The sequence below is a fragment of the Clinocottus analis genome, unplaced genomic scaffold, assembly GCF_023055335.1.
Source record: "Clinocottus analis isolate CAN_PGR_092001 unplaced genomic scaffold, fCliAna1.0.p SCAF_4, whole genome shotgun sequence".
Classification (NCBI taxonomy): domain Eukaryota; kingdom Metazoa; phylum Chordata; class Actinopteri; order Perciformes; family Cottidae; genus Clinocottus; species Clinocottus analis.
Genome location: NW_027176153.1, coordinates 11,251,590 through 11,279,509, shown reverse-complemented (window position 1 = coordinate 11,279,509; position 27,920 = coordinate 11,251,590). Strand labels below are relative to the sequence as shown.

The following is a 27,920-nucleotide window of genomic DNA, read 5'->3' as shown; positions in this document are numbered from 1 at the left end:
TTTGACCAAACAAGTAAATAGATAAGTTAAAATGACTTCTTGTGAGGAAGACATTCACATCAGTGAAAAGTTTTATTGCCCGTAACAGCGGTGTGTTTGGCTGGCAACTAATGAACAAAACTAATCAGTACACACACTGCTGTACCTCGTATAAAGTGGAATCTTAAGATGACTTTGAGCCTGCATTCATCATTTTGAATTTGAATGAAGTTGTGTTTTACAGCAGCCCATCGGTTGGTTACGTTAGCGATCTACTGGGTGCACCTTTGTAGTTGAGTTCAGTTTTCTCTGCCAACATCATCATATCCACAAGTATGACATCTTCACTTACGCAAGGACAGAATAAGGATACCCAGAAATAAAAGAGATATAAAATGAGATTTTTTTTTATACTTGCATATGATAATAGTTGGTAACCAGATATAAGTAGTAACGACTCTCACTGACCCTACCCCAAAGGAGACCTCTAGTCGCTCATGCATCATCCACAAGATGCTAGTAACCTTATGCACGAGCTAGTAAAAAGAGAGTTGCAGCTGCTAGCAACCGAAGACCAAAGGGCTAGCTAGAAAGAGATGAGATATTATAACAAGTAGCGGCTAGATATGCGACCGGAGAAGAGCCAGGTGGAGATAGTCTGCTAAGCACCTAAATACTTTGAGAAAACTGGCGTGAACTGGTATACGTGATGAAAGTGGTGCGCGTGGTGTCATGTTCAAAATCTTCAGTGGGCAATAAGGACGTCTTAGATGGATAGTATTAATACAACTTATTCATTTCAGTAAAAATAATTTGTCAAACAACGTATGGTCTCAGCTGAGGTCTTTTCAGTTTCACCTGCCTTTATACAATATTCTGGTTTCTGTTTATAAACCATGTCTGACGAGACAATCCCTCATTTGCACATTTAAACTGGAAATTTCAGAAAACTCCATGTAAGTAATCAGCTGGGGATGTTTCATTGTGGTATCTGCTTGTTTAAACCTGCTCCCATATTGTGTTTCTTGCAGGTGTAATGGCAGGAGAGAGTGTGAACTGAACCTGAACATTGTTCTTACCTCTGATCCCTGCCCTGGCATCTCCAAATACCTGGACACCAACTACACCTGTTTCCAAGCAAGTGAGTCACATGTCTGCATGAAACTGAGAAAAAAAGCTGCATATTTTATGGTGTGATGTCTAATGTGATTCACTTGTGTTACTTTGACAGATCACATTGTTACATGTGAGCACTCTTTGGCACACCTCCAGTGCGGTAATTTTTTCTTTTTTTCTTTTTGCATTCATGGTGGATTAAGCATAATTACATTTTCAATGCATCCGACCTCTCTGACTTCTCCACCTTGTTAATTGTTCCTTCTCTTTTTCACAGATGAAGGACAGGTCATTTTCGTGTACGGACCAGACCACCTGCATTTTAAAAAAACCTGCCTCTCAGATTAAAAATGACGCCTGCTCAAATCCCACCAGCAAGGTTGCCGACAGGTACGGCTGCAGACCCGTTGATGACTATAAGAAATAAATATGGATCTCAAAAAACAATTTCCTACTTGGCAAATGAGTGAATTATAATTCTTGCCAAAAGAAAGAAAAATGTAGCCACACAATGTAAAAAAAACATGGACACTTGGTGTGTGTGTGTTTATAAGTATGCTGCAAACAGACCGTTGAACCATTGTAGTAAAGCTCAGTTCCCAGTACGTGTTATAGCCACAAAGATGAACCAACGCAGATTATATTTCATATGCTCCATGGTGAATTCAAGCCTGTTTTCACTCATGTCACTCTGCCTCCACAGCTGCAATGGGAAAAACAGCTGTACTATCAGAGCGAGCAACTCAGTGTGTAGACCCCTGTTGTGGCACTTACAAGTATCTGGAGGTGGCTTTCAGATGTGTATCTTAAAAGGGCCAAACATGTGATGTACAATATGGGGTAGGGGAAATGTTATCCTACTTATGATCAGTTGCTAATATATATTGCCTGTATTAAATATGTTATGTTTGTTTTTTTCACAGATCCTGGGGTCATTCCTCAGCAGCTTCCAGAGCATTAACCTGTGTTCACATGCTGACGTTTATATCAATAAACATGCACTGAATTAAAAACATTTGTCAGTTTGGTTATTGCCTCTAAAAAAATTTAAAAAAACTAAGAGCAGAATCTGGTTTAACATACATAATGTCACCATTATGTCAGTCAGATCCAAACAGGTATGTTAATGAGGCCAACTAAAAGATCTTTTCTTTGTACGTCTCTTTAAGATGCTGCCAACTTCCTTCAGACTTTTAAGCTTGCTGCCAACTCTAAAAATAACTTGACATCAAAGCTTCTGGGACTAACCCTCTTCAGCACAGGAAGTGATGCAGTTTGTGTTTCCACTGTGTTTGGTTGTTAGCATGAGCAGCTGTAGCTGTGGCATATGAAATAAAATGAATAAAAACAGGACTCCATTTTATTAAGTCTAAGACATAAGTCCTTACTTGCGGTTGCTTAAAGAGGAAGTTACAATGTCGTAAATTGATCGGATCACAAATCTTCCCGTTATTACAGACCAGTCCAAGTTAAAGGTGATGCGAGATGAACAAAATCACTTTAAGTACAGAAAACTTGTTTTCGGTTTGTAAATAATACACAATGAGCATATTTGGTCAGACGTTTTGACAAATTGATCGTGTTTTCGGGAAGCAGCAAAAAGATTTACCAACAACAAAGCTTTCCAAACACATTCGCCAACAAGCAACACTTCAATTGCAAAAACAAATAACCTTCTTTTGGGATCAGATTTTCCTGTGACCCCTGTAGTAAAAACATTCGTATTTAGTTGCATGTTGTCAAACCTTAGCCCAAAGGTCCCACGATGTTAATCTTTTAAAATGACTTTAAATATCAGAGGTCACCTCCTACAACGTTTACCAAATGACGGTCAAGTTGCCGATGTCGCTGCAGAGGTCGGTCTTTGACGGGTAGACGACTTTCAGGTTCCCGTCCTGGTCCACGGTGCGGATCTGCTGCACGATCAGCTCGCTGGAGGGCTCGGTGCTGGCGGCCGGGTCCTGTGGGCCCTCCCCTTCCCCATCTGACCCCGCCTCCTCTCGGTTCTCCGCCGTGAACTTGTTCAACTCTGCCATTTTCTGTGGTGAAACGGAGAAATGCAGTTTAATGCCCCCGATATGCGATTTGAAATTCAAAGCATTAATATACCTCTTGGCATGTTTTGGGATCAGAGATTCTTTGTGCTTCATTCATGTAGGGAGGGAGGCAGTAGACACAAGATTTGTACCAAATTCATACTATTCTAAACAGTATGGACTACATACAAAATATTGTTGTTAGGAACCTTATGATCAACTTCAGGACGAATCCAAACGTTTGTATAGATCTAAAAGTCCATCAGGCTGAAATTCACATGTGTCCACAGGAAATATACAACTGAAACTAACTGAGCACCAAACTTTCTTCTACATGCGGTTACCTTAAAACTATTGATTAATACATAGTGAATGAATGAATCATGAATAATTGGGCTGAGGCGCTTAGAATTTAGAGAAAGATGTTGTAATCAATGGAAGCAATGACCAAAATTACAAAAATAAAATCCAAGTCGCAATGAACTTCTTATTTGTGAAGAGAAAAAGTGAAACTTACTACAATCAGAGCGTCCATAACATCTTTACAAGTCTGCAGGCTGGCTGCACTCGTCACCTCCAAGAACAACTCTTTGGTTGTCTTCTTGATCTGTAAAGCACAATCAGCTGATCATGTAAAGATGTATATTACGTTATGAGAAGACAGAAGCAAACTGTGGGCTTCGGGGGACACTGCTTCATGCCAGACGTGTTGTCATTATCTCCACCAGCGGATTGTGTGATCACAACTGTGTGCATTTGCGTCCTTGAGTGAAAAGTGAGTGTGCGCCTCTGTGTCTGTCCACTGCTAATCTCACATTCTGCGACAGAAAACTGTATAAGACTTTGGCTGGCCAGGTTTGGCTGCATGCTCAAGGACCTGTCGGGGTTGCGGTGACTCACACTTTATCAAAACACTTTTTATTGCCCGTTCGATACCGCCACTGACTTCAGGATAACAGCGGTGTGTTCGGCTAGCAACTAATGAACGAAACTAATCAGTACACACACTGCTCACACACACCTAGCTGCACCTCGCTGCTTAGCAGGCAGACAGCTTGGCAAGTTTGTTTTTTTGCAAGAATGTATAAAGGGGAATCTTAAGGCGGCTTCGAGCCTGCATTCATCATTTTGAATGACCTGCGTAACAACAGCGGTCCCCAACCTTTTTTGAGCCACGGACCGGTTTCGTGTCAGATGATATTTCCACGGACCAGCCTTCACAATGTGGGCAATTAATACGACGTAATACATATGATTTAATAAAATTATACATCCGGCATGAAGCAATTATAAAGTGCTTGAAGATACAACTCACCATTACGCCAAATTAGTGAGAGCTCTAAGCTGGTTTCTCTGCTACGAGCCGTTTCCATCTCGGTGTGACAGGAGAAAACGTCACTCGACGTGTGTTTATGTCCTGTTGACTCTGTAAATTAGACCTTTATGTCCAGTCTGCTGCTTAATTTAAACCCGCTTCACAAAGACAGGATGTTGAAAATCAAGAACACTAAGTTAAAACGGACTTCTAAGTTTCATTTTTGGGGTAAGTATTGCGTAACATGTGTCAAGAGGTTACGTCTGAGGGTGCACACAGACGGATGTATCCGGTCTTTTTCTGAAATAAAACTTTTTCTGACCTGAGTTTTTCATTCATTCATTCTTTCTCTGTGGACCGGTAGTTGGGGACTACTGCTTTACAGCACTTTACAGACCATTGGTTGGTTATGTCAGCGATCGACTCGGATCACCTTTGTAGTTGGGTTTGTCACAGTTCAGCCATCACTCTTCTTCTTCTGTGGTGTTTAACGGTAGCTTTCATCACAACGACTAAACTTTCTGCCACCCTACTGCACTCACTCCCTTATGTATTAGCTTGTCAGCTTCATCACTCTCACTTGTCCGCTCTGCTGCATCTATTCTCTTAAGTATTTCAGTTCCACCTTCACTCACACTCACTACCAGATTGTTCTCTGCATTAATGCCAGACCATCCAGCTATTATTCTCCGACTGCTCTCCTGTTGCCGACCTTGCCCTTTTAGACTTCCGCCTTGCCTCTGTCCCAAAACACAAGACTGCCGCAGCCCCTCTAGTTACTGTTGGATTTTTTCCCTCTCATAAAACCAATCCTGGACTATTGTGTTGTTAAACCTGCCTGGAATTAAGTGTGTTAAACCGATTCTGGGATCTTGTCGTACTGCATCTGGGTCCTTAACACCAGGTGTTCAATTTTCTCTGCCGACATCATATCCACAAGTATTACATCTTCCCTTATGGAAGAACATAATTAGGATGACTGGAAAGACATAGGCACACACCTTGGTTTTCTCACTGTTGGTAATAGGTGGGAATGAAATAACTTGCCCCTCTGCATCCACTAGGCAGGGATACATGGCTTTTCCTTGCAGAAGCTGCAGGTATCTGTAAAAAAAAAATAAAAAAGAGGGTAAGCAAACATAATTGATGAATAGCTGACGATATTCTTTCTATGATAAACTAAAGATTGAGAAAGATTCAACTCGGTTAGCTGTCACACACAGCAAATGTGCTTTGATTTGCATTTTATTTGGTGCGTGTGACACTGAGCTTGTTGCTCGGTCTTCCTGACCTGTCGCTGTTAAAGTGACTTCTCTTAAGCTTGCAATAGCTCATAAGGCGTATTGATTCATTGCTCAGTCAACACGGAGGTTGGAACAAATCAGACTAAAGCTCTGGTCCAACATGCTTCTACTGCCCTCATGTGTTCAAACAAAACTGCAAACCAAGTCAACACATAGCTCGTATACTACTTTAACGTTAGGTGTTTTATCATGTTCTTTTATTTAGATCTATTTTCATAATTATTATTATTTATTCAATCTGTTTGCTTCTTCAACACAGACTGTTGTAACCAAAGCCTCTCTCCCTCGACCCCAGCCTACAGTGAACCAATGCGGGTCGATCAGAAAACACTTCCCCCTAAAGTGCTCATGTTGGACAGAAGAGTCACAGGTTGCACTGACTTGTGGAGGCCAGTGACATTCTGTCTCTTCTTCTGCTTCCTCAGCTCGTCTGCCTCGAGCTGAAGATGTTTTATCAGCTCGACGGCTGTCATCTCCTTGCGACCCAGCGACATAACCTGTCAAACATTGTGGTGTTCAAATCAAACTTTTTTAGCTTTACAGTGCCAGTGGAAAGATGACATGAACTCACAAGATTCAGGATGCAAATAGAAAATCATCCTTTATTCATGTGAATGACATTTTTGCCATCTAACGAGATTGGGATTAAAATCGAGCCGACCAATCGGCGTTTGCGTACCTTCAGCTGGGTCGGCGGTTTGACATCGTAAGTCAGTGGCGCTTTGATAAGCTGCACATCGTGAGTTGCAATGGTTGCGATGGTCCTTTTACCACACAAGTCATCATGAAGCTTTGTCTAGAAAAAAAAAACAGGTGATTATTAGGTTTTTCGATATTTGGTCTTATCAGTCATGTCCCACTAACGTGGTCCGATGTGTGCCCCCTTGCGAGGGGTCTGACCTTACTTGGGCCATCAGGAACCGTTTGAGAGCATTCCCAGGCTTCAGGTTCATGCCGCGGACCACGCAGCAAACCAAATACGGTCGAACATCTTTCACATCGGCGCCCACCGTAACAGAGAGCGCAGTGGGACTGTCTGAAACATGGAGGACCCTCGCCACCATCTTATTCAGTTCCTCCTCCTCGTTGTCTTGGTCATCCGCCACCTTCTCCTTCTTCTTCCTCTGCTGCCTTTTCCCTTTGTCTGCTTTACGACCCCCGTCCCCATCAGCTCCTTCCTCACCCTGTCTTCCTTTGCCTTTTACCCTGAGGTATTCCAGGATGGACTTGGTCTGGCAGCCGTTGACCATCTTCTCCAGCCGCTTGTCATTCAGCTTGTTACCTTTAAAGTTGATCTCCTTTAGCTTTGAGCAGTCGCTCAGATCAGAGGGGATCTCCTTCAGCTTGTTGTTGGAGAGGTCCAGCATCTGAGGGAGAAAAAACAATGTGCGTATGTCAAGTTTGGCATTCTCGGGAGAAAAGAGCATTAGTCACCCTTAAGGTTTTAAGTGGTATGTAAAGAAAAACTATACAAGATAACACCGCATATAAGCTGGCACAGATGCATACTTGCCAGTCTCTCTTGTGGAGCTCACTCGTCATGCTCCGTTTAAAAATGTGACATTTTCACGCTGAATCGGACATTAGCAAACGTGAAAACTCGCTAGCTATTACTTCAGACACACACAAAACACACGGATGGCATATTCAAAATTCGGTGTACATTTGATCATCACAGACGCGCCCTCTCTCAGAGAAAACCGCCACACGAAGACGAACTTTCGTTTGGCATCGAGTCCCAAACCCACCTTCAGAGCAGCTAGCTTGTGGACGTCTCCGCTCAGTTGCTCGATGCAGTTGTCGGACGCTTCCAGCGTGCTGAGGCGATCCAGCCTCTCGGAGTAGAAATCGGTGGGGAAACCGGTGAGCCGGTTCTTGGAGACGTTGATGACAGACAGCTTGGTGCACTGGCTCAGCCCCTCCGGCAGAACTTCCAGGCTGTTGCAGCTCACGTTGAGGGTGTTCAGCTCCTTCAACTGAGTGACCCCCTCCGGCAGAGCACTCAGGTTGTTGGCCGAGAGGTCCAGGACCTTCAAGGACTTGAGCTTCCCGACGACATTCGGGACGGAGGCGAGCCTGTTCCTGCACAGGATGAGGCTCTGGAGGGTCGTCAGACGCTGGATGCCCTCGTGGATCTCTGTTAGACTCGGGCACTGGCTCACTTCCAAATAATTCAGCAGGGTGAGGGAGTAGATGGCCGAGGCGAGCCCGCCGTTAGCGGAGATCCTCTCGTCGAAAGCCGGACCCTGAAACACCAGCTCACGCCTCTTCTCCGTGGCGGCTTTCTCTATTTCTGGCCAATTCTCCAAGTCATCCATGCTGACTGCTGCACACCACTTCTCAAGATAGCCGAGAGGAGGAAATACGCATACATTCGTTTTTATATTTCAAAATAAATAAGCACGTTTTTTAAAAGCAAGTGAATGGGAGTGCTTCTCTGAAAACTTAAATTAAGATCGAATTTTGGGGCCTGTGGATTTATTTTTAATCATTGAAAAAAATATTGTGTATGTAATATTTATGTCACAAGTCTTGCATTTGCGTGCCCCGACAGATTTACTGCAAACCGCTTTATTTTGAAGACATGTTTGACATCCTGTACCAGCCAGGCAGTAACGGAAACGATGCTCTCCCTTCCGCTCTGGTAGCGAGAGAGAAGAAGTTATGAATAAGCGTTTCAATAACTATATTGATTTTTGATGGATGCAACAGCTGATGTAAAATCTAGGTCGACACATAATACACCCAAAGGGCATGGCCACAGTACAGTTGACTCAACGGCTGATGTCTAAAACAACTTGCGCGTATATAAAACTACATTTCCGACAATCCATTGCGAATGACGACGGTCCTGCTACTGCGCATGTCCGCGCGGGTTGTTGTCAGCGGTGGTTATGGAGATGCGATGGGTCTACGAACTGTCAATTGTACTGTGATGTTCGTGGTAAGATATATCTTAAATACTCGCAAGAAAACTTTTGTTTACTCTAAAAAGTGTACTGACCAAATTTATGAGACATCAAATGACAGTTGTCAGGACAATTAGCTGGCCAAAAATACGTCTGAAATGCAGCTAACGTCACTGAAGAATAGCTGCGCTGAGTCGTTAACTGTTAGCTAGCCCTCCAACAGGTTCAGGTCGATATAAGGGCTTCTCTGTCCTACCCACAACTAAACCCCCACCCAAAGAGGGTCGTGGCGCCACGTCCAAGGTAGTTTATTGAATTTGAAGAGGTGGCAGACAAAGGTCAAACCGAATGCACTAAACTGGCCGTTTAATATTTCAGGGTGACACAATAATCCCTTCAACACATATTTAAGCCTCTAGCATTCGCCATACTTACTGCTACGGCGCACCAATATTTAACACGTGCGTGCTCAATTAGGCTCTGTTAAGTATGATATAACATTGTTACCCAACCAAAGTTTGTTGGCACTATGTTATTTTATTGTAAAAGTATTGAGACTAAATTAAATACATGTACTGTTTATATTCTGTTAAATAAAAAACTGTTTTGTATAATGTCCGTGTAATTGTTCAGCATCTTGCGACTAAACAGCTTTGGCTGTACATTCAATTTTGCCTCTTTCTATAAGACATTTAGATGGACAGACTTAATTTGCGGGTAATGGTGCTCGTACAATTACTAAGTTTAATAACCAACTGATGTTTAAAATATACTATTTTCCTTAATTAACCTTGGAAAATATACTCATATGTTTTTTCCCCCGAAAAAATCCATTTAGAAAAAGAAGCACAAAAACATTGGCAGTATTTAATCTGAGTTATCTGATCATATAATTAGTAAACTGGACTGACCATCTGACCAGATATTAAAGGCAGTTTTTCTATCTTTAACAGTACAGTACTTAGTAATATATGGACACATTTCAGTCGTTAGTGAAAAAGAGGTGTGATACCCAGACATAAAGAAGCTGTAGTTTATAATTAGTTTGTCAATCAATGTTAGTAGAGCAGCTAAAAAAGAACAAAGAAAATACAATTGCAGGCATCACCCTCAATATCATCTTTACCTTCATCATTGTCGCTAATTAAATTAGTTTGCTCTTTTCAAATATGAAACATAAGATGAACTTCTATTTTTTTCTCTAAGTGTCCATCAGAGGGATGCCCCGGAAGATAGGATTCATGGTACTCAACGCTTCAAGTCATGAGGACAACTTCAACGCTAAGGAGCTCATGGTCCATGCTCCCACAGTTAATGGCTGGAGATCGAGCAGGTACATACTCAAAAAATTGATGTTTTGGTATAACAAGAAAAGCTGAAGGTGTCGTCCGATTTGAAATACTTAGGAATCATACTAGATTTGAGTCAAAGTCATGTAAAAGAGGTGGCAAGTGATATCAATTTCAATCTGGCTAACCTTATGCATATTAGACCAAACCTAGGGTGTGAGAAAATCCAACATTTGGCTTTTCATAAATTATCATCAGTTATAGGGATATAATGACAAATTGAGTAAAGTCTGGTAAGGTCAAGAAATTACATCACTTTATTATAATGCAGCCTCTAAAACCAGGATAACACCCTTGTGCAATATTACGATATCCAAAATCTAAGATGATATCCAGTCCCATTTACATTGAGGTGGAAACTGAAATACTGATTAGTGTGCACTGTCCTTGATAAATATATAAATACATATATGTTACAGCACTTTACTTTCAAAAACACGTCACATTTATTCGAGGCAGCAGTTTTTCATGAATTTGGTCGATTTTCGTAAAGAAACTCAACATTGTTTGAATACAATATTCCACAGGCTGTGCTCCTACCCTCAGCACATTACCCTCCAACTGGTGGAGAGAAGTAGGGTGAGGAAATTGCAGCTGCTGGCCCACCAGTACCTGATCCCAGCCAAGGTGGAGTTCCACATTGGAGACTCCCTTCCTGAAACCATCACCTCAGGGTTACCTGGGCAGCTTCGCAGACTCGGGTGAGACTGCAGACTCGACCACCTTTTGTGTATTTATTTTAGTAGAATTGCACATAAGATTGATACAAGAGGATTTGGATAATGCGGCATACACAAACAGATTGTTTTTACGTGCTTAGGGGATTAAGTGATTCATGCTTTGTCTTGGTATTGGGTCCCAAAACACATGCATGTTAGCCATAAGGAATATGCCAGCCATTGCTCTTGCCCAAGGCAGTGACTCACAATTGGAATTGTTCCCCTACAAAATATCTAGTATGAATTACTCCACAGGTATAAACAACGTCTGTGTACTTTAAATCATCACAGAATAAAAACATAATGCAGTCAAGCCTTGTATAAATTTCAGCAGAGGAGATGAACTGAAAAGCAACATTCAACCCCCTCTGCAGGTACGTGTCTTTGTCAGATAATGAGAAGACAAGCTTCAAAGCTCGGGAGCTGAAGTCCGTCCATGTAGACGCCATCGGAACTTATCTGAGAATAACCTTCCATCGGAACCATGTCAACCATTGCAATCACCACAACCAGGTAGTCTGTTGAGCGGTAACAATGCACCGACACCACCATTTCACTGCCTAGAACCTTGGTCTGATACAGTAGACTGATCCAAACTGTGACTGTTGTTCTTCTTTGTTTCTGAGTTTGTATCTTGAATTTAATTTGGAAATTAGTTTTAAATTTCATAATTTCAGTTTCAGTGAACAATGTCAACAATGTGTTTAAAATACACTGTTTATAAATTATGTTGTTTTAGGCTGACGTTCTTTACAACATCAGGACGATGCAGGATTCACATGAAATTATAATAAGTAAAAAATATCAACGACCTTATCCTTTAAACTGGGGCTGAATTAGTTATTCTATTAACCTCCCAACTCACCCATTTAACACATGCATTGACTTTTGATTTTTTCTCGCAGTTCGGTTTAACCACCTCACTAACATCTGTTCTGATATCATTTCAGGTTGCTTTGGTTGCCATTAATGTTCTGGGAGATTCTTTAGATGGCGATGCTGTTAATGCAACTGTAAGTTCTCTTCAACCGGCACCCATCACTGTACTTAAATCTGCACAGCACTAGGTGGGGCTGTTGCGCTAGTTTTTCTTTGAGACCTTGCTATGTTGTCATCAGTCACTTAGAATAGGGTTGATGGACATTTCCTCATCCATCCACTGACATTGCAGGCACGATGACAGTTTGAACTTTTGGCATGTTAATAATTTTTCCTTGCATATCATATATCATTATTTGTTTCATCATACTATCTTTGTGTTCTATATTTTTTCCTGTTATGATGCTATTTGCTCTGTGCAACGTTGTATATGTCTAATTATTTTTGCTATAATACAAAGTAGCAAAACAAATGAAGGTGGACCAAAACATAACTTCACAATATGAAGATTCACATATGAAATAACCATGAATTATGTGAGAGTTTCTTATTGAGCTTACCTGTGAGTTTTGAAGCATTATTGTTGGTGCGTTAGATGATTTTATGAGAAGGATACACTGGATTGTATGGGTGTCATAGTATGTACTTGTACTGACTGATCCAAAGACACTGTATAGGTGTGTCTACGTGCACACTTGTTTACCTGAATGACTTGTGTGTGTAGCTGCATGTATACGTGTCAGGAATGTAGTAATGAGACACAAAGGGAGGGCAGTATGTAATCACACAGGAGGCCTTTAGTTAGCCAGTGTAATCAGATAGTCCCGCAGACAGACAGGTCCTGGAGCAGAGAGAGCACCTTAAAACACACACACACACACACACACACACACACACACACACACACACACACACACACACACACCCACAGGCACAGGCACAGAGACATGGAAAGACAGGGACACACATTTGCAGAGATTCCAGTGAACAGGCTGTGCATTGTTGCTCAGCTAATCCGACTCTGAGCACCTCCACCATCTTGCCCCCGGAGGGTCGGCTCGGTCTTGTTCTCTTATATCTGTTCATGTGAGTGGAAGTTGTGTTTGTGCCGTCGAGGGAGATGGATGAAAAGAGGAATCTTGTTTAAGTTTGTACCGCTTTAAAAGTGTCAGTTCATCTAAATTATGAAGAAACCCTCTGCCCCCAACACCTTCTCAGTTACCTCAAGGGGCTATCTAGCCATGCAGATCTGTCTTTGCACTACGATGCAATGGAGGTGACTGGGATTATGCTCATGGGGCTCTCAGCACCAAAAAACGTGTGATGGTTGACGGTAAACAGAAGCCATCATACTGTCCCTCCATCATACCGTCCCTCCTTTAAATGATGCTGATAAAGTGTAATCTGATTTTCATTTTGATCTTTTTCCTCTTGGTTTGTTGGTTTTCCTGGTGTTTACATATTGCCGCCCTAAACAGCAGTGCGACAGGCATTTGACACGACACACATTTTGAATTTCCATAGCAGGAAAAGCACAGGTGTCACTATTAGCACTACCGATGGCTCTGTTAAATATTCAAGTGGTATGGTAAGCTGCAACAGCGTGACGGCCAGCCAGCATGCCCAATACCAGGACCCAGAAGCAGCTAAATGGAATTCTGCCGTCAGTCCCTTAATTATTTACACCTGTGCTCTTCATATTCCAACATGTCAAGATGTGCTTCGGGAAAAAGGTCTAGACGTGACCATTGTAATGGTGTAATTCTTTTTTTTCCTATTTACTTCTTATGAAAGAAAGACAATGACACGTATCAAACAACTTTGTCATTGCTACTGTACATCCCTCCCACCCCATATTCCAACCATCCAACATCTAAACAAATTATAATAGCAGTAGTATATTTTGGAAACGCACGTTGCTGTTGAGTTTTATTTATTTATTTAGTGTTTTAATTCTATGGAAATTGCAGACTAAATGTTATACACCTCCTATTACATCAGAGTGGAGGCAAAATAAAAGTATTTGCATTATATAACAAATGTGCGGAAGGCCAATGGAAAAATATTGGATCAAATTTTTGACAATGACAGTTCAAAATAGATTAGTTATACATTAAACCATCATTTAACAGGTAAACTAGATTAGAAAAATATCATCTACTATGGTTGTATTAGATGTTTAAATGTCCCCCTAATAGTGTTCCATTGTATGAAATGGGGACACACTTGGCTGCTCTTTGTCCTCTATGAATATTTGTTAGTTTCTCATTACAGTCAGAATAACTACATATACTACTACAGTACTACTACTTCAAATACTCCTGAAGTCCAGTCTTTAGGTTAGTTATAGGCTAGAGGGCAGGTTTTAAAGCTAATGGGATTAGAAGACAATTATAAGGTCTTTCTGAGCAGTAATACATGAGTATGATTGTATAAATGCACGTGTGTGTCATTTTTTTCCCATCTGTTTACCCCCAGCCAAGCAAAGAGCAGCTGATCGAACACTACCTCAACAGTACACAGCTGGAAGCCGCCTTGGACACGACCTTCATGGGGTGAGGCTAGGCCATTGAACTCAGTTTCTTTGTCTTGTGACAATAACATTGTTCAACAAAGCCATTTAGTCTGGAAGCTAACCAATAAGGCATTCAAGGTCACACGCATTTGAAAAAAATGCAGGTGGCGGCCCGCACAAAGAGGAAAACACATTTCGAAATATTCCTCCTTTTTTATTTTTTTTCGACCCCCAAGGGCGGTTTCACCTCAGGGTCTCACTCCTTGGGGTCGATCCATGTGTTTCCTCTTTGATCAGGATTTGCACAACACTGAGCCCATTTCACTGATAATGACACATTTTCGAATCTACTCTACTAAATCGGCTGTTTTGTTCTGGGGATTCAACATGTTTCACAAGTGTGACAAGCTCAGATCAGACGTGCGGAAAGAAATGTTTCAGTTTGTGGTTTTTGTGTCCTGTTTTGCACCCAGTAAATGTGAGTCCACCTCCCCCTTGGATGACCTGGCCTTCGACATGTACCAGGACCCTGAAGTTGCCCACATCATCCGACTCCTGGACCAAAAGAAGCACGACATGGTCCAGCAGGAGAAATACGAGCGGGCCAAAAATCTAAAGCAGGCCATCGCAGACCTGCAGAAGGTACCTTAGCTGACTTGGGGCTACAACACATTGACAACCAATAATTGCTCAAATTATGCACAACTATTACCTCGGATGTGCTCTTTCTATTAATGTGCTCTCTCTATTAATACATTACTCTCAGTCTAAAGGAATCTTAAGTAGCCTGCAATTATTAAAAAGAGCTTACGTATACACTCATAAGACTAATATTAAGGTTACCTTAACTAATGGCCTACCGGTTTGTGCTCTATACTGACCACATAGACGGGAGAAGGATCTCAGTTCTGTATTTCTCTGCAAGAAAAGCAAATAAGTAATTTTCACAATATTGCAGATTTTACGTCAAGTTATTTTTGCCTTTTGAGGTTGGAACTCAGTACAGACAGTTATGCTGTGGTAATAGGGTTTGGAGAATACGGCTTTGTTTTAGTACAAACAAGTAGTGCGTGAGCACACAGACACTCATAAGCTAAATATCCAAGGTTACTGGAAGTATGTTTTTCCAGCAAAAGGCAGAAGATTTTTCAGGAAAGTACATGGAGCTCTACTCCCAGTATGCATTCTGGACTGGCGAGGATGGATTATAATCAAATATTGTCATATCTAACATTGAGCATTATAACTTATGATAGATTAAACAAATTGCTTCTGTACTTTTGCATTTCGAATTCAAAACTTTTACTTTTAGTGAAATAAATATTATGACATTGCTACTTTTCTTCACTAAATAATCAGAATTATTCTTCAAGCACTATTCTGGACTCCTTTAAGACGTAATATCTTAATTGTTTTTTTTTGGACTGCTCACTCCAAACCATGACCAAATCTATCGTGGTATGTAAATAAATTCAGGTACAGGAATTATCCTCTAGCCACGGCTACTGAAAGTAATCTCTCTTGTGAATTTCAATTTTGTGAGGCCTTTTTTCCTTTTACATTGTGTTATTTCACTACTGTTGGTAACAGTAGTTGTTAAACATTGTTCAGATTCCTGTTCCTGACCTCCTTTGTATACAGTGTTACCATGCTGACCATGAATTCTTAATAAGCTCAACAGCTGCAGTGATGGTCCTCTGGTAGTGTCTCTCCCAACCACAAGCCTTTCTGTAACCAGATAACACATACACATACATTGCTAGCGCGGTAACATTGCCGACAACGCAGTTGTCAAGGTAGTCGTGCGGAAAATCCCTCGTCAACGCACCTGCAGGTGTCAGAGGATTTTTTTTTTGGGGCGTTCCATGATGTCTACAAGTACATGAGAGTTGTTGTGTTTATTGCACCCCTTGGTTTTGTCCCAAAGAGTAAAGAATCACAAACCTGGTTAGCAACTTTCACAGTTTCATGTCATTTCCTGACTTGCTGGTAGTCGTGGTCAAATTTTTCAGCCCATAAGAATTAGTGATTCGCCATGTGGCACACTAACTGTTATGTGCCACTGGGGCTGTATTATTATTATTATTATTATTATTGTTACAAATCAGCTTTGGTTGGGTTTAAAGGATGATTCTGGATAATTGCAATCTGTATCTTATTTGTTTGGGCCAATGTTTCTCTTGGTTATCATAACACTGTGCTCGCCAAAGTAATTGCTTAAATTGCTCTGGGAACGTGACATCAGAAAAATGTGGTCCAAGGCATAAACAAACATGAGCCTTTATACGATTAGACAGGTTGTAAACAGACAATAAAGAGTATCTAAGTCCCTTCACTCAGAGATGCAACTGAGAGTGAGCACACCTGCAATTGTTGTAAATAATTGCAGGTGCATACAGGGAAACTGAACAACGACTAAGAGTGAATTAGGTGGGAGTTGAACCAGAAAGTAATGTCACTACAATCCCATATGGTAAGTGCAATAGTATCGCTACCGACAAGCATGAAAATAAGCTTTATGTTGTAATAAACTGGAGTAACCCATTAAAAAAACACCATGCCAAGAACAACACCAGAGCAGATGAAATTGTATTTAAGATCATCACTAAAGCAATGCGCATCAACATGTCTTTCCAAGTGTGAAAATATTGATTTGTGTCTAAGTGAACTAGATATATCAGCAGGAGCTCTACTTTCACCTCCAAGAAATGTACAGGAAATGGAAAACAATCCCAAAAACTGTCAGCAGTGCTACATAAAGATAACAATAGTCCAATAGACTTTTGGTCAATCTCCACACACACTGACATAAATCCAAGCCCGAATGAGACCATGAATACCTTACTATAGCCCTGCTGTCATGTCTACCTGTGTAAACGTACAGTAAAGGGTCCATCAGTCGTAGCTGGGCTGTTTTTACCTCCAGGTAGGGGAGCGTTTGGCTCGATATGAAGTGGAGAAGCGATGTGCGATCGAAAAGGAAGACTATGACCTGGCCAAGAAGAAGAAGGAGCTGATGGAAGAGTACAGGAGGAGCGTCTACCAACAGCTGGAGGTCCACAACCTGTTGGACATGGCAACGGTCAGTCTTCAACCTCAAATGTCAGAGCTTCACCTTTTCACACTGTTTGTATGATGGAAAAGACGATTTAAAAAAAAAGAGAAGTGTTTATTGTTATTTATTGTGTTCATGAGTTATTCTAAATCCTGTTCTGTCCCTGTGCCACGTACCAGATCACACGTGCCGCAGATTCCGCCTCAGCCCATGATCCTCCCGTCCTTCTGCCTTCTCCGGGTCGCCGTTCAGTCCCCACTAAGGCGCTTGTGTCCACAGACGCATTCAGCGAGGGGAAAATAACGAACGCTCCTCAGAACCAACAGTCGGACGCAGAAACTGTTGTGGCCAAACCGAGCAGCCAACCCGACACACCGTGCACCCCTGCTGCTGTACCGACGATAGACGTAAGGAACACTTTAACAAATTATGCACACATTACGACATCTTCACTCAGACACTTAAAAACCATACCAACTTGTCTATATTATAATATTTGTTGAAGACAATATGAACTGTAGTCTGGACGGTTTTACTAGTAGCTTGTTCCACATGGATTCCTTTTATTATTGTAAAAATAAGCAAGCCTACTGAAGCGCCTTGGGAATATGTTCCCTGCCGTATGCCGCTGTAGTGTTGGAACACGGAGCACACAGGGAGATTATGACCAGCGGGGGCTTTTATGCTTTACTCACCACCTACCAAGACTGGTCCTACTTCAGTTTGGGTTTCACTATTTAATTAAAAGCGTGCAACAGTTGGCTGAGTCCGGCGGCTGCCAATCTGGCCTCAAGGCAGGGCTTTGAGCCCTGTACGAGGCAGCAGGGTGCCAGTTGGCCTCGGGGGACAGGAGACAGTGCTGACTGGGTTTGTATAGTTGGGGGTTGAACGTTCATTGTCATCATGATGTTGAATAATTGACCTATTCAGTATTCAAACACTAGTGAGAATGAGTTTAAAAAAACCGTGAAAGGATTATAATGTAAACATCTTTCGATCCCAATGTTGTCTTGTGCTGGTAGGTTACCTGTGTGCCTTATGATGAGAGGCCGCTACCAGCCTTCCAGAGGAAAGAGCGGCCCGCGGAGGCCACTCTGAGCCCTGAACAGCAGCACTCCCCCCAACCTGATCCTCTAAGGACTCCACACAGCCCTGAGATAAGCGGCGAGCCAGAGCCCCTGACGGAGAAGGCCCAGAGAGACGCTGGCCTTCCACTAGAGGTCTATGGAGAAAGTCTGGTAAGAAAGTAAGGTGGAACCACTTGGCTCGCTGAGCTAAACAAGTGTTTTTATTTCTACTCCTACATACATTACATTTTATTCAATTCCGTTCATTTTGTATAGTCCAAAATTACAAATTACAAATTTGCCTCGGAGGGCTTTATAAACTGTATACATACGTCTTTGTCCCAGGACCTCACATCTTATCAGGAAAACTCCCTCAAAAAACAGAATAAAACTGTCACAGGGAAAAAAAGAAATAAACCCTCGTGAGAGCAACAGAGGAGGATCTCTCTGGCCGGATGGACAGAAGCAATAGATGTCATGTGTACAGAATGTAACAATGTTACAGCACATTCAATAAATATGACAGAAATTATTCATATAATGAAGAGTAAGCATCGACCACCATCCAAATAACCACGATCCATCTCAGCAGAAGGAGATAGAGACGGGGGGCATCAGCAGAGCAGAGGCATATCTTGGATTTTGACACATTTAGGGCTTAGCCTTAAAAAGTCTAGCAGACTTTTACCCTACAGGTACCTGCTCTTCTGGACTGAATTGAATTGAGGCATTTCATGAAAAAGAAAATAAACAAGATGGTTCGACGTTATACCCTCACATTAACTTTAGCTACTTTCCCCTCCAGAAGAAGCCCAAGTTTAATTAATTTTAGGTACACAAGTCTCACACACTACAATTGCATTTACAGACAGATGCTAATAATAACAGAAAGTTTCTTTCCCATGTAATACCAACTCGCAGCAACGTCCCTCTAGTTAAAATAATATTCGGGGCTAATTAAAAAAACATCCGGGGCTTTTGCCCCGAATGTTTTAGCCTAGGTACGCCACTGCAGCAGAGCCGCCATAGCAGGAGGCAGGACCGGCTCCAGACAGCCACGATGCATGGAAACTTGAGGCGAAAAAGCATAAAGGCTCCGGGGAAGAAGTAGGGTTAGTAATACATTAGATTAGATTAGAAAACTGCTGCCAGACAAAAAAACATTTTGAGTCGTTCAGTAGAACACTTTGGCATCCTGAATCGCTCACTCAATGAACTTCTGAGTCCTTTAAAAACACAGTTTAGGGCTATCAGATGTGCTTTGAAGAGACATGAATTCACCAAGAAGGAGAGCAAGTAGAGGAGATAGAAGCTTAATGTATCATAAGATGTCCCCCAGCAGTCTAGACCTATAGCAGCATATCTATGGGCTGGACCGGGGCAAACCCGAGCCAGCCCTAATTATTAGCGCTGTCAAAGAGGAAAGTCTCGAGTCCAATCTTAAATGAGGTGACCGTGCCTACCCCACGGACTGAAAGTGGAAGCTGGTTCCAAAGAAGAGGAGCTTGATAACTGAAGGCTCTGGCCCCCATCCTACTTTTTAAGACTGTAGGAACCACAAGTAGCCAAGCATCCAGTGAGCGCAGCTCTCTAGAGGGGTAGTATGGTACTACAGGCACCTTAAGCTATGATGGTGCATCACCAGTTAAGGCTCTGTAGGTGAGGAGAAGGATTTTAAATGTGATTCTTGATCTTACAGGAAGCCATTGGCAGCTAATACAGGACTAATGTGATCTCTCTTCTTAGTTGTTGTTAGTTCATGAGCTGCAGCATTCTGGATAACTGGATAGATTTAAGACACTTATTAGAGCAGCCTGATAACAAGGAGTTACAGTAAAGCAGTCTAGAAATAACAAATGCGAGAATCATTTTTCTGCATTGCTTTGAGACAAGTTGTGTCTGATGTTTTGAAAGTTATGTGAAAAAAGGCTTTTCTTGAGATTGGTTTTATGTGGGAGTTAAAAGACAAGTCCTGATTAAAGATAACTCTGAGATTCTTTACATTGGTGCTGGATGCCAGAGCAATGCCATCAAGAGAAACTATATCATTAGATAATTGATTTCTGAGGTGTTCTGGGCCAAGTAAAATAACTTCAGTCTTGGTGTTGAATGCAGCACTAAGGTCTGGCAAAGAGTCCTTTAACAAATCTCTATCCACATGTGCTGTAATTCCCATATAATGGATATTTTTAATTTCCTTGGGTAATCTATTGCCCCATCCTCTTTTTCAGGTGGCTGGGGCGTATTCCAAAACTTGGTCCTACAGAGAGGATGCTCTCCTGGCTGCGCACAAGAAGCTTTTGGAGTTGTCACCCTCCACTCCTAAGGAGGAGCTGAGAACCATGACAAGAGCGGCAGTCTTCCTGGTCAAGAAGGCTCTTTTGGATAAAGTGTCATCTGTGAGTCACGTCCTCAAAAGACAGTTGTCCGCGTGTGCATACGAAATTGGAACAAAAACCTCATCGTCAGCCAACTGTCCTATTAGGTCGTAATGGATATTTTCACTTTATTACTGTCAAAGTTCTCAATAAATCATGTTATCCGGATTCATTTTACAAACACAGCTAATGTTCATGTAGTCAAATCATATGCACGCGCTCAACAACGTTGATCCTGTCCCATGTGCAACCCTAGCTGTGCCAGAGCTGGCTTTCTTAATTAAACCGTTTTGACAAGGATGGCCTTGTAACCCCTTTCTGGAAGTCGTCTACTGTGGTACGGTAATGAAGGAAGTAGTGCCTCAATAGTTCTCGTGATTTATTTCCCTGGCTGTGTTGAAACACAGAATGCTCCATTAAGAAGTCAACCGATTGATTTGCTGTTCTGCAAATGTAAAACACCATTCTTGGCCAACTCTGTGGTCTAATTTGCATGTTGTGTCATGTTATCGTGGGTACTGAATGCAGGCCATGGTGTTTTTGTTCTTGTCATTAGCTTGCCTATCTATCTGCATTTGGGGTTATCCCCTGTTGCCTTTTTGCCCCACGGTGACAGTTCTATGTCTAAATCTGCCTTATAAACACAACATTTTCCAAATATTGATAATTCAATTGCTAGTTGGAATCTTTGTTAACTGATTGTTGCTCTCCATCTGCGCACTCTAACCAACTCAAAATAAACATTGTCAAGTCTAGCCTCCATGCTAATTGACATCACCCTGGTGCTAGCTTTTCTTGGCAAGTCTACTAAGTTTGGAGCTAAAAGTCCAATGTGTCTCTCCTCAGGTTTTCTACGCCGCCTTGAAGTTGCTGCGGCTACTGCTGAGCCAGGTGATCCCGGGTCTGGGGCTGGGCCGGTCCGAGGTGACCCACTGTGTAGATCAGACGTGGCCCAACCTGCTGGCCAGGACTGGGGACTCAGTGAGCCGCCTCCGGAGCACGGCCACTGCCTTCATTCAGGTATTGTAACACACTGGACTCACTGGTTTATGTGGCATCAGTTGATTACCATTAGCCCCTTGGCCTTCTGTCAGCCTGCCCCACTGCCTCCGTAGCAGCTTTGCTTTGACCAAAGAGCAGATGACTTTAAGATCTGCATTCACTCCCTCAACCAGCTTCGCATGAGTAAAGCTCTGCAAAAACCGTTGGCTGATAATGTTAAGAATGTTTAGTGTAAAATGAAGTGATTAGGCAGCTGATGTCGTCGGTGCTAATCTCATTTGTTTATGGTTATTGCACGTCAAATTTGAAGGTGTAGTTGTTTCTTGAGATTCTTTTTCAACATGTACCAACGTAGTCTTGAAAATAAACCAAATAAGAACCATAAATACATGAATATAGACAATAAAGTATTTATAATATTAAAGGGAAGTCGGAGGAGTGAGAATATAGTGCATGTGTCCTTCTCTGAGAGAGATTCATTTAGATTTTATCTAAATGATAACATTATAACTACTTTATGGTCAGAAACAATGAATACATATTTTTCTTCTGCACTGATCCATATGACGGAAGCCAGTTGAAAAACAAACTATGAAAATGACACGGAAGTTAAACTGTATTTTTTTTAAACATAAAAAGGAGAGACGATCAAATGAAGTCTGAAATCATTCTCCTTTTCCATAAAACCTATCAAATGACTATACTATATTGAGAATTACACATTAAGAGATCTGCATTCAATACAAAAAGGTGCCTTATTGACACACTCCAGAATGGGTAAACAGAGGAAACAGAGCCAACATGTGTGAAATCCAATCTCACTTCCTTCAAGGGAAAACTAGCAAACATTGCCTGCTTGGTCTCTGTCTGTATTTTTCAATTGAGACAATACTTTTAATCGGCCTATACTACTTTATCTCTCAGAAACCAGGCGAATTCTGCAAGAAATATGCACCACCCATAAAAAATAGAAGGTTCAAAGAGCTCGTAAATTATGTACAGTCAAAGAGAGACTCTGTGCCTCTGCAGGAACATTGAGCTCATTTGAAAGAGAGTATGAGCAGAAGCAGAAGAGATATTTATAAAGTCAGGATTGAACATATTATTTATTTTTTAATCATGAAACTAGTACTGTCAAAACAGAATGAGCTTCTTTTTTTAAATTATTTAAAAAATATATTTTATAGACAATGTTTCAACAGCCAAATGTAAAGTCTTGACCATGGATGCCTTTGGTTGTTTAAAGGTGGAGTGGAACGCTCAATGTTGTATTCACACAGTTACAGTCCCCATTGAATTGGAACGTTGTGTATACATATGTATGTATGATGAATATAGTTGTGTGTGTTTATGCAATCCGCTGATGCAGTAAGTAGCTAAACTGGGGTCGTTGCTGTTTAGGTGGTGTGTTTACTCACACCTCATAAGTGAATTTAATGTCTAACTCTGTGTGCACATTGCGTAGTGTGCATTTGCCAGCTGGAATCGGTTGCAGTGTAACTCATGCGTTGGTGTGTCTGATGAGTAATAAAGGGATGGAGGTCTTTATGAGCTACAGTAGCTTCTCTTTTCAGTTCGACTCAGGCCGCAGCTGTGCAGACAGTTGCCATGAGTCCCGGCCCTCTGAAATCTTGGCTTTTCATTCTGGATCTGTTCAGAGCTCCGTCAGAGCAATTACTGAAAGCCCATTTTGTTAGAGGCGTAACCCTCATCATGTATAAAGTAGGGTGGTGACTGTTGTTTCATTGAATCTTGTGTCACAGACTGCTCTGAGTGACTGTTGCATACTTTTTCCTTCTTGCAAGAATAAACAGACGAAAGACAACTTTGATTCAGAGACTCAATTCCTCAACATAAAACATCTTCCATCAAACCATCCTCCATCTTTAATTGTACTCTTGTATTCTCTGTCATGACTTGTCCCTCGAACAGATCCTTGTGTTGAATGACAAATCATCACGTGTAGCGTCACTCAGATGTGTTTTGTTGGTGGCTTACTGTACACAGCACAAATATTAGGCTACTGTACCCCTTCATTTAAACGGGCCGGTACCCTGTAAGTCTCCATTGACATTGCATGTTTTTGACACTGTACGTTCCAAAGTCATCGTCGCTTTTGAATGTCCTTCTTTAAGGAAATGGCTGTTTTGAAGGATGTACGAGCTCTGCAGATAATCCCCTGTGAGCTGGTGAAGCCCTTCAAATCCAACTTCCCCTGTCGTCTGGCTCAGAGTCGGACCGAGCTGCTCCAGAAGCTACTCGCCGAACTGGGTACAGAAACCTCTGGCTTCACCTTGGACAATGTCATGACGGTAAGAGACCTAAATCGTGCTCAACGCAGCTATATTTTGCATCTGTGGTTTTGTTTCAATGTAAATTATTCTAGTCTTGGATACAGAAGTTGATGAACAACCTTTTGTTTGGTAACTAAATTTAGACGGTCGGACCCCAAAAGTCTCAGAATGAAAGTTTAGAACAACTTTGGTTGCTATGATTTTCTTTAATCTTGATTATTATTTTACCATGTAGAGGGAAACATTTCCAGCACAACAGCCTTCAGCTTCCAGACTCTTTACATTTCTGGTACACTGAAACATTTTTAGGGGATTTTAAACCCTTAAAATCTCACAAAAAAATACAACTACACCTTTTTTGTTTGATGAAGTGTAGAATTTGTCTCATCCCAATCTGAAAATAGCAATCACAAGTCATAACATAGCCTCTGTCTCTAGATACATACAGTACAATGCCCGTATTATTCTACATAAAAGTAGGCATTTGTCTGGCGGGCTTTCCGTTGCATTTGGCTTTGGTATCACAGTGTGACTAACTGAAAGGGGATCAGTCCCTCCCTGTCTTTCTGAGGCTATTCAGACAGGATGTCAGTGAGCTCCAGTCAGCTGAGACAATGTTGTCATCATTGGCATCCACTGTACGTCCCCTGCACTCCTCTGGTTTCCAGTGGTGACCTCATATATACGTGCAAACTGTCCAACTGTTGACCAACTGCAGGACAACAAGCCGGGTCCCGTCCTCCCCTCCCTAGTTTACGACCTGTCCTCCACCCATCCCCCCTTCACTTTGCCCTTCTCTTGACTATGCACATCTTTTTTATCAGCGAGAGCAAATTGTTAGGTTTGTCCTCTGAGTTTCTCCAAGCCTCCGAAGCCAAAGCCACACAGATGGCATTGGGTGGCCTGTGTTTGCATGTTCGTGCATGCTTACTCAGCGCCTGTCGTCTTTGTATTGGCTGCCTCCCGTGTTTGCATGGGAAACATTTCCAGTCTGGATTGAGACGTCACAGGAGGGCTATGCTTTATTCTTTAAGACTGGCTGTTCTCCCAACTTCCACATTAAACAGTTTGATGACAAGCATGTAGGAGACACCAGGTTTAGTGCAGCTGGTGATGGAGGAGGCTTAGAATCAAATCTCGCCGCCAAATAAGAATGAATTAAATACACCTCGATAAAAATTTCATGCTGTTGGTATGTGTGTATACACCTGGGAATTCTTTTGATTTAGTGGTAGAAGCCACCAAGCACAAACAAACAAGTTGCACTACAGGAACAGGTGATAATGTGTAATTCATTTATTATGGCGGTCCCCAACCACCCGGACTTGGACCAGCACTGGCCCACAGAGCATTTGCCACTGCGAAATGGCAAAAGAAGTAAATTAGTAAAAAACCTTAATACTACAAATTATACATGATAGTCTGTTTGTGTGGACTTCTCCCCTCTGCAACACCCACAACACAAACGCACATGATGTGAGGTCAAGAGTGTCGTCATCAAGCCACTAGGGCTGTACCAAAAGAACACTCAGAAAAATACAGATTAAAAGAGAATATTTCCTTTGATAAAAACTTATGAATAATTTAAATAATAACGTCTTTTGATTGACTAATACAATTATAGAGACAAGGACTGCAACAGCGCTCGCAGTGTGTTTGAGAGGGAAAGAGTGCAAAAGATGAGGGGGAGACCGGAAGCTGCAATCTTATGCAATGTTTCTGTAAGACTTTCTTCTGTAGACAAAAAATTCTGGTAGTGCTTTTCAACAAGAGGCACTTAGAGCGTCTACACAAAAAAGTTGGGCCGCTCAAAAAAAAACCACCATGAACAGCTCAAGTTTTTAATAATAATAATTAGTATGTCTTGAATGACACTTTAAAGTGTAGAACTATTTGGTACAGACCTACGAGCCACACCACCCTGTTGGTGGATTGGAAAGGCCATGGATGTATAAGGAGAACAGCAGTGGGAGTGAGGGACAGTAAACCTGTCAGCAAGAATTTAGTTAATATAAAACTGGCACGCAGTGCTGAAAAAAAAGATTTGGGACCCCGGATGAATTAAACTCAAGGATGATCCTCTGATGTTATAAGTCTCCTCACTCACCCCTCCTGACAGCTCTACAGTGTTTGCCCAGCTATATTTTGAAAAATGTTTCCTTTTCCCCCTGCTGTTACCTCGGTGATCTGCTCCGAAGCGGCAGCCGAAGGGGGGAAAAAGGAGGGTGATTGAATTTCTTGTAATTAAAATGAGAAGTGGGCAACAGAGACCACGGAGAATAATGGCAAACTATTCCAGAGCGGGCTGAACTAGGGGCAGCCAGGCCGTTATACAGTTTAGTTTTAACGGCCTCTTTCGGTGGGAGTGCCATTGTGTTGTGACTCTCTGCACACAGGCTTTGTGGGATAATGGGCTCCTTTTACGTCATGCCATGCACTTTCCTGAAGGGACTTCCTCCACTATGTTGCTGTTTTTGCACATGAATCCAGACCGCAAAAAAGGCTTCGTAATACTTATATTTGTTAAATATCATGTACAGAATATTAGTCCAGTTCCATTCAATGGCACCTCTCAAACACATTTAAACCTGATGTCATGACATCTGGTCACTGCAGAAAGCCGACTGCGGTGCAGCAACTTCAATGTACTGATGAGCTCAAGCCTGTGACCCCCAATTTCACAAGCTAACCCACAGTTCTGTTTCAAGGTGTAAAGAAGAGTTTTTTTCTTTTCTTCTTTATCATTTAAGATTAAATCTTACTTACGGTTCCACATACATTTCTCATTTCCAATAAAGGTGTCTGTGTTCAAAAGGGCAAACCAAAGCCTCATGGGATATGTTAGAACAGTGAAAACCCAGTCAATCCAAATTCTCGCCCAATGTTCACATATTGATAGAAAGCCTTTTTTTCCTCTGTCAGTTCTGCACAGCAGCTTTGGAGCACAATGCACCGGCGGTTCGAGAGCTAGCAGTGCGTGTCATCCTATCCATGTACCAGCAACACCGAGCGGCTGTCCTCCACTACCTGCCGCCCGACAATGCTGCTGCACGAAAGTACTTCCTCTTCAAAACCCTCTTTGATGGCTTTGCCAAGATTGATGGAAAGCTGGTGGACACTCAGGCAAGAAGTGTTTTTTTCTTCTTCACTGTAAATAGGGCTCTCATTAACATGTCATTCTTTGAGTAAAGAAGGGATACAATCCAACATACAATCAAATAACTGAAATTTCCTATCGCTATTGTGAAAATGTAACATTTCAAATATTTTATATTACATTACATTTAGCTGACACTTTTATCCAAAGCAACGTACTTTAAAAAAAAATAAAAATACAACATAGACACAGCAACGAGGAGTATATTGCAGCAATGGGTGTAAATATTAACAGTGTTAAAAAATGTTCGCATCTAACTGCCGGGCCGGCGACGCATTCACTTGTTTAAACAGATTGTAGTCGGCGAGCAGCAGCTGGTACGTGGACAGTGAAACTGTCAGACATGGCAGATGGGAGCACTCCCTTGAGCGTTTTAGAGAGGACTGCATGACGTCACGTCTTTTTTCTTTTTTTCTAAGCTGACGGTGACAAAGATTACTGTTGCACAGACGGCTAACTTCCTGCGCTGCTTCCTTCCCTCCTGTCTTCTATTCATATGGTTAAACAAATGATCTGTGATAGACATGCATAGATATATTGGTAGTATCATGTGTACATAATGTTGCACCTCTTCCACAATCCATCATGTCCTCACCGACTGGACTAAGATTATGCACGAGCAACAAACCAGACTTTTCCGTCCTCACAGGATGGGATTCAGGATTGTCACAAGCTGAAACCACGAAAAAACAGCCGGTAAACAAGTCAGCTTGTGTTACCGTCTGACTCACACAGTGACCACGTTTCGATTTTCACTGCCGTTATTAACGACTTAGCCTTTCCATTACGTCATGGCTCCAAGAGTCTGGACAGCTTTGAGCCGTTTTAAAAGCCGTTTAAAAGATG

At 41.9% G+C, this 27,920-nt stretch overlaps 3 protein-coding genes across 7 annotated transcripts in view; 2 read left to right on the top strand and 1 right to left on the bottom strand.

Moving 5' to 3' along the window:
- Positions 1 to 560: 560 nt before the first annotated feature.
- Positions 561 to 1,905, top strand: LOC137800804 (L-rhamnose-binding lectin SML-like). Its single transcript, XM_068598152.1, is given in 7 exon segments — positions 561 to 935; positions 1,023 to 1,120; positions 1,211 to 1,255; positions 1,373 to 1,397; positions 1,399 to 1,485; positions 1,799 to 1,846; positions 1,848 to 1,905. Coding segments are annotated over 7 exon segments (363 nt in total). The 5' UTR covers positions 561 to 933.
- A 532-nt stretch (positions 1,906 to 2,437) lies between these two features.
- lrrc47 (leucine rich repeat containing 47) lies at positions 2,438 to 8,090 on the bottom strand. The gene is made up of 7 exons (XM_068596887.1): positions 7,499 to 8,090; positions 6,656 to 7,117; positions 6,430 to 6,546; positions 6,132 to 6,247; positions 5,448 to 5,550; positions 3,649 to 3,738; positions 2,438 to 3,134 (listed from the first exon to the last, which is right to left on the bottom strand). Exons 1-7 carry the CDS (start codon positions 8,066 to 8,068, stop codon positions 2,913 to 2,915), a joined length of 1,680 nt encoding a protein of 559 aa, XP_068452988.1. The 5' UTR covers positions 8,069 to 8,090; the 3' UTR covers positions 2,438 to 2,912.
- Positions 8,091 to 8,609: 519 nt separating this feature from the next.
- cep104 (centrosomal protein 104) overlaps positions 8,610 to 27,920 on the top strand; it is a 28,865-nt gene continuing 9,554 nt past the window's right edge. For all 5 annotated transcript variants that reach the window (XM_068597921.1, XM_068597922.1, XM_068597920.1 and 2 more), the window contains exons 1-14: positions 8,610 to 8,694; positions 9,866 to 9,992; positions 10,536 to 10,709; positions 11,102 to 11,240; positions 11,678 to 11,740; positions 14,085 to 14,161; positions 14,595 to 14,763; positions 17,048 to 17,203; positions 17,356 to 17,583; positions 18,199 to 18,414; positions 20,475 to 20,642; positions 21,468 to 21,641; positions 23,759 to 23,935; positions 26,840 to 27,040. In XM_068597921.1, the coding sequence (XP_068454022.1) occupies positions 9,880 to 9,992; positions 10,536 to 10,709; positions 11,102 to 11,240; positions 11,678 to 11,740; positions 14,085 to 14,161; positions 14,595 to 14,763; positions 17,048 to 17,203; positions 17,356 to 17,583; positions 18,199 to 18,414; positions 20,475 to 20,642; positions 21,468 to 21,641; positions 23,759 to 23,935; positions 26,840 to 27,040 (2,055 nt within the window). In that variant the 5' untranslated portion in view covers positions 8,610 to 8,694; positions 9,866 to 9,879. The remainder of the gene's footprint in view (positions 8,695 to 9,865; positions 9,993 to 10,535; positions 10,710 to 11,101; positions 11,241 to 11,677; positions 11,741 to 14,084; positions 14,162 to 14,594; positions 14,764 to 17,047; positions 17,204 to 17,355; positions 17,584 to 18,198; positions 18,415 to 20,474; positions 20,643 to 21,467; positions 21,642 to 23,758; positions 23,936 to 26,839; positions 27,041 to 27,920) is intronic.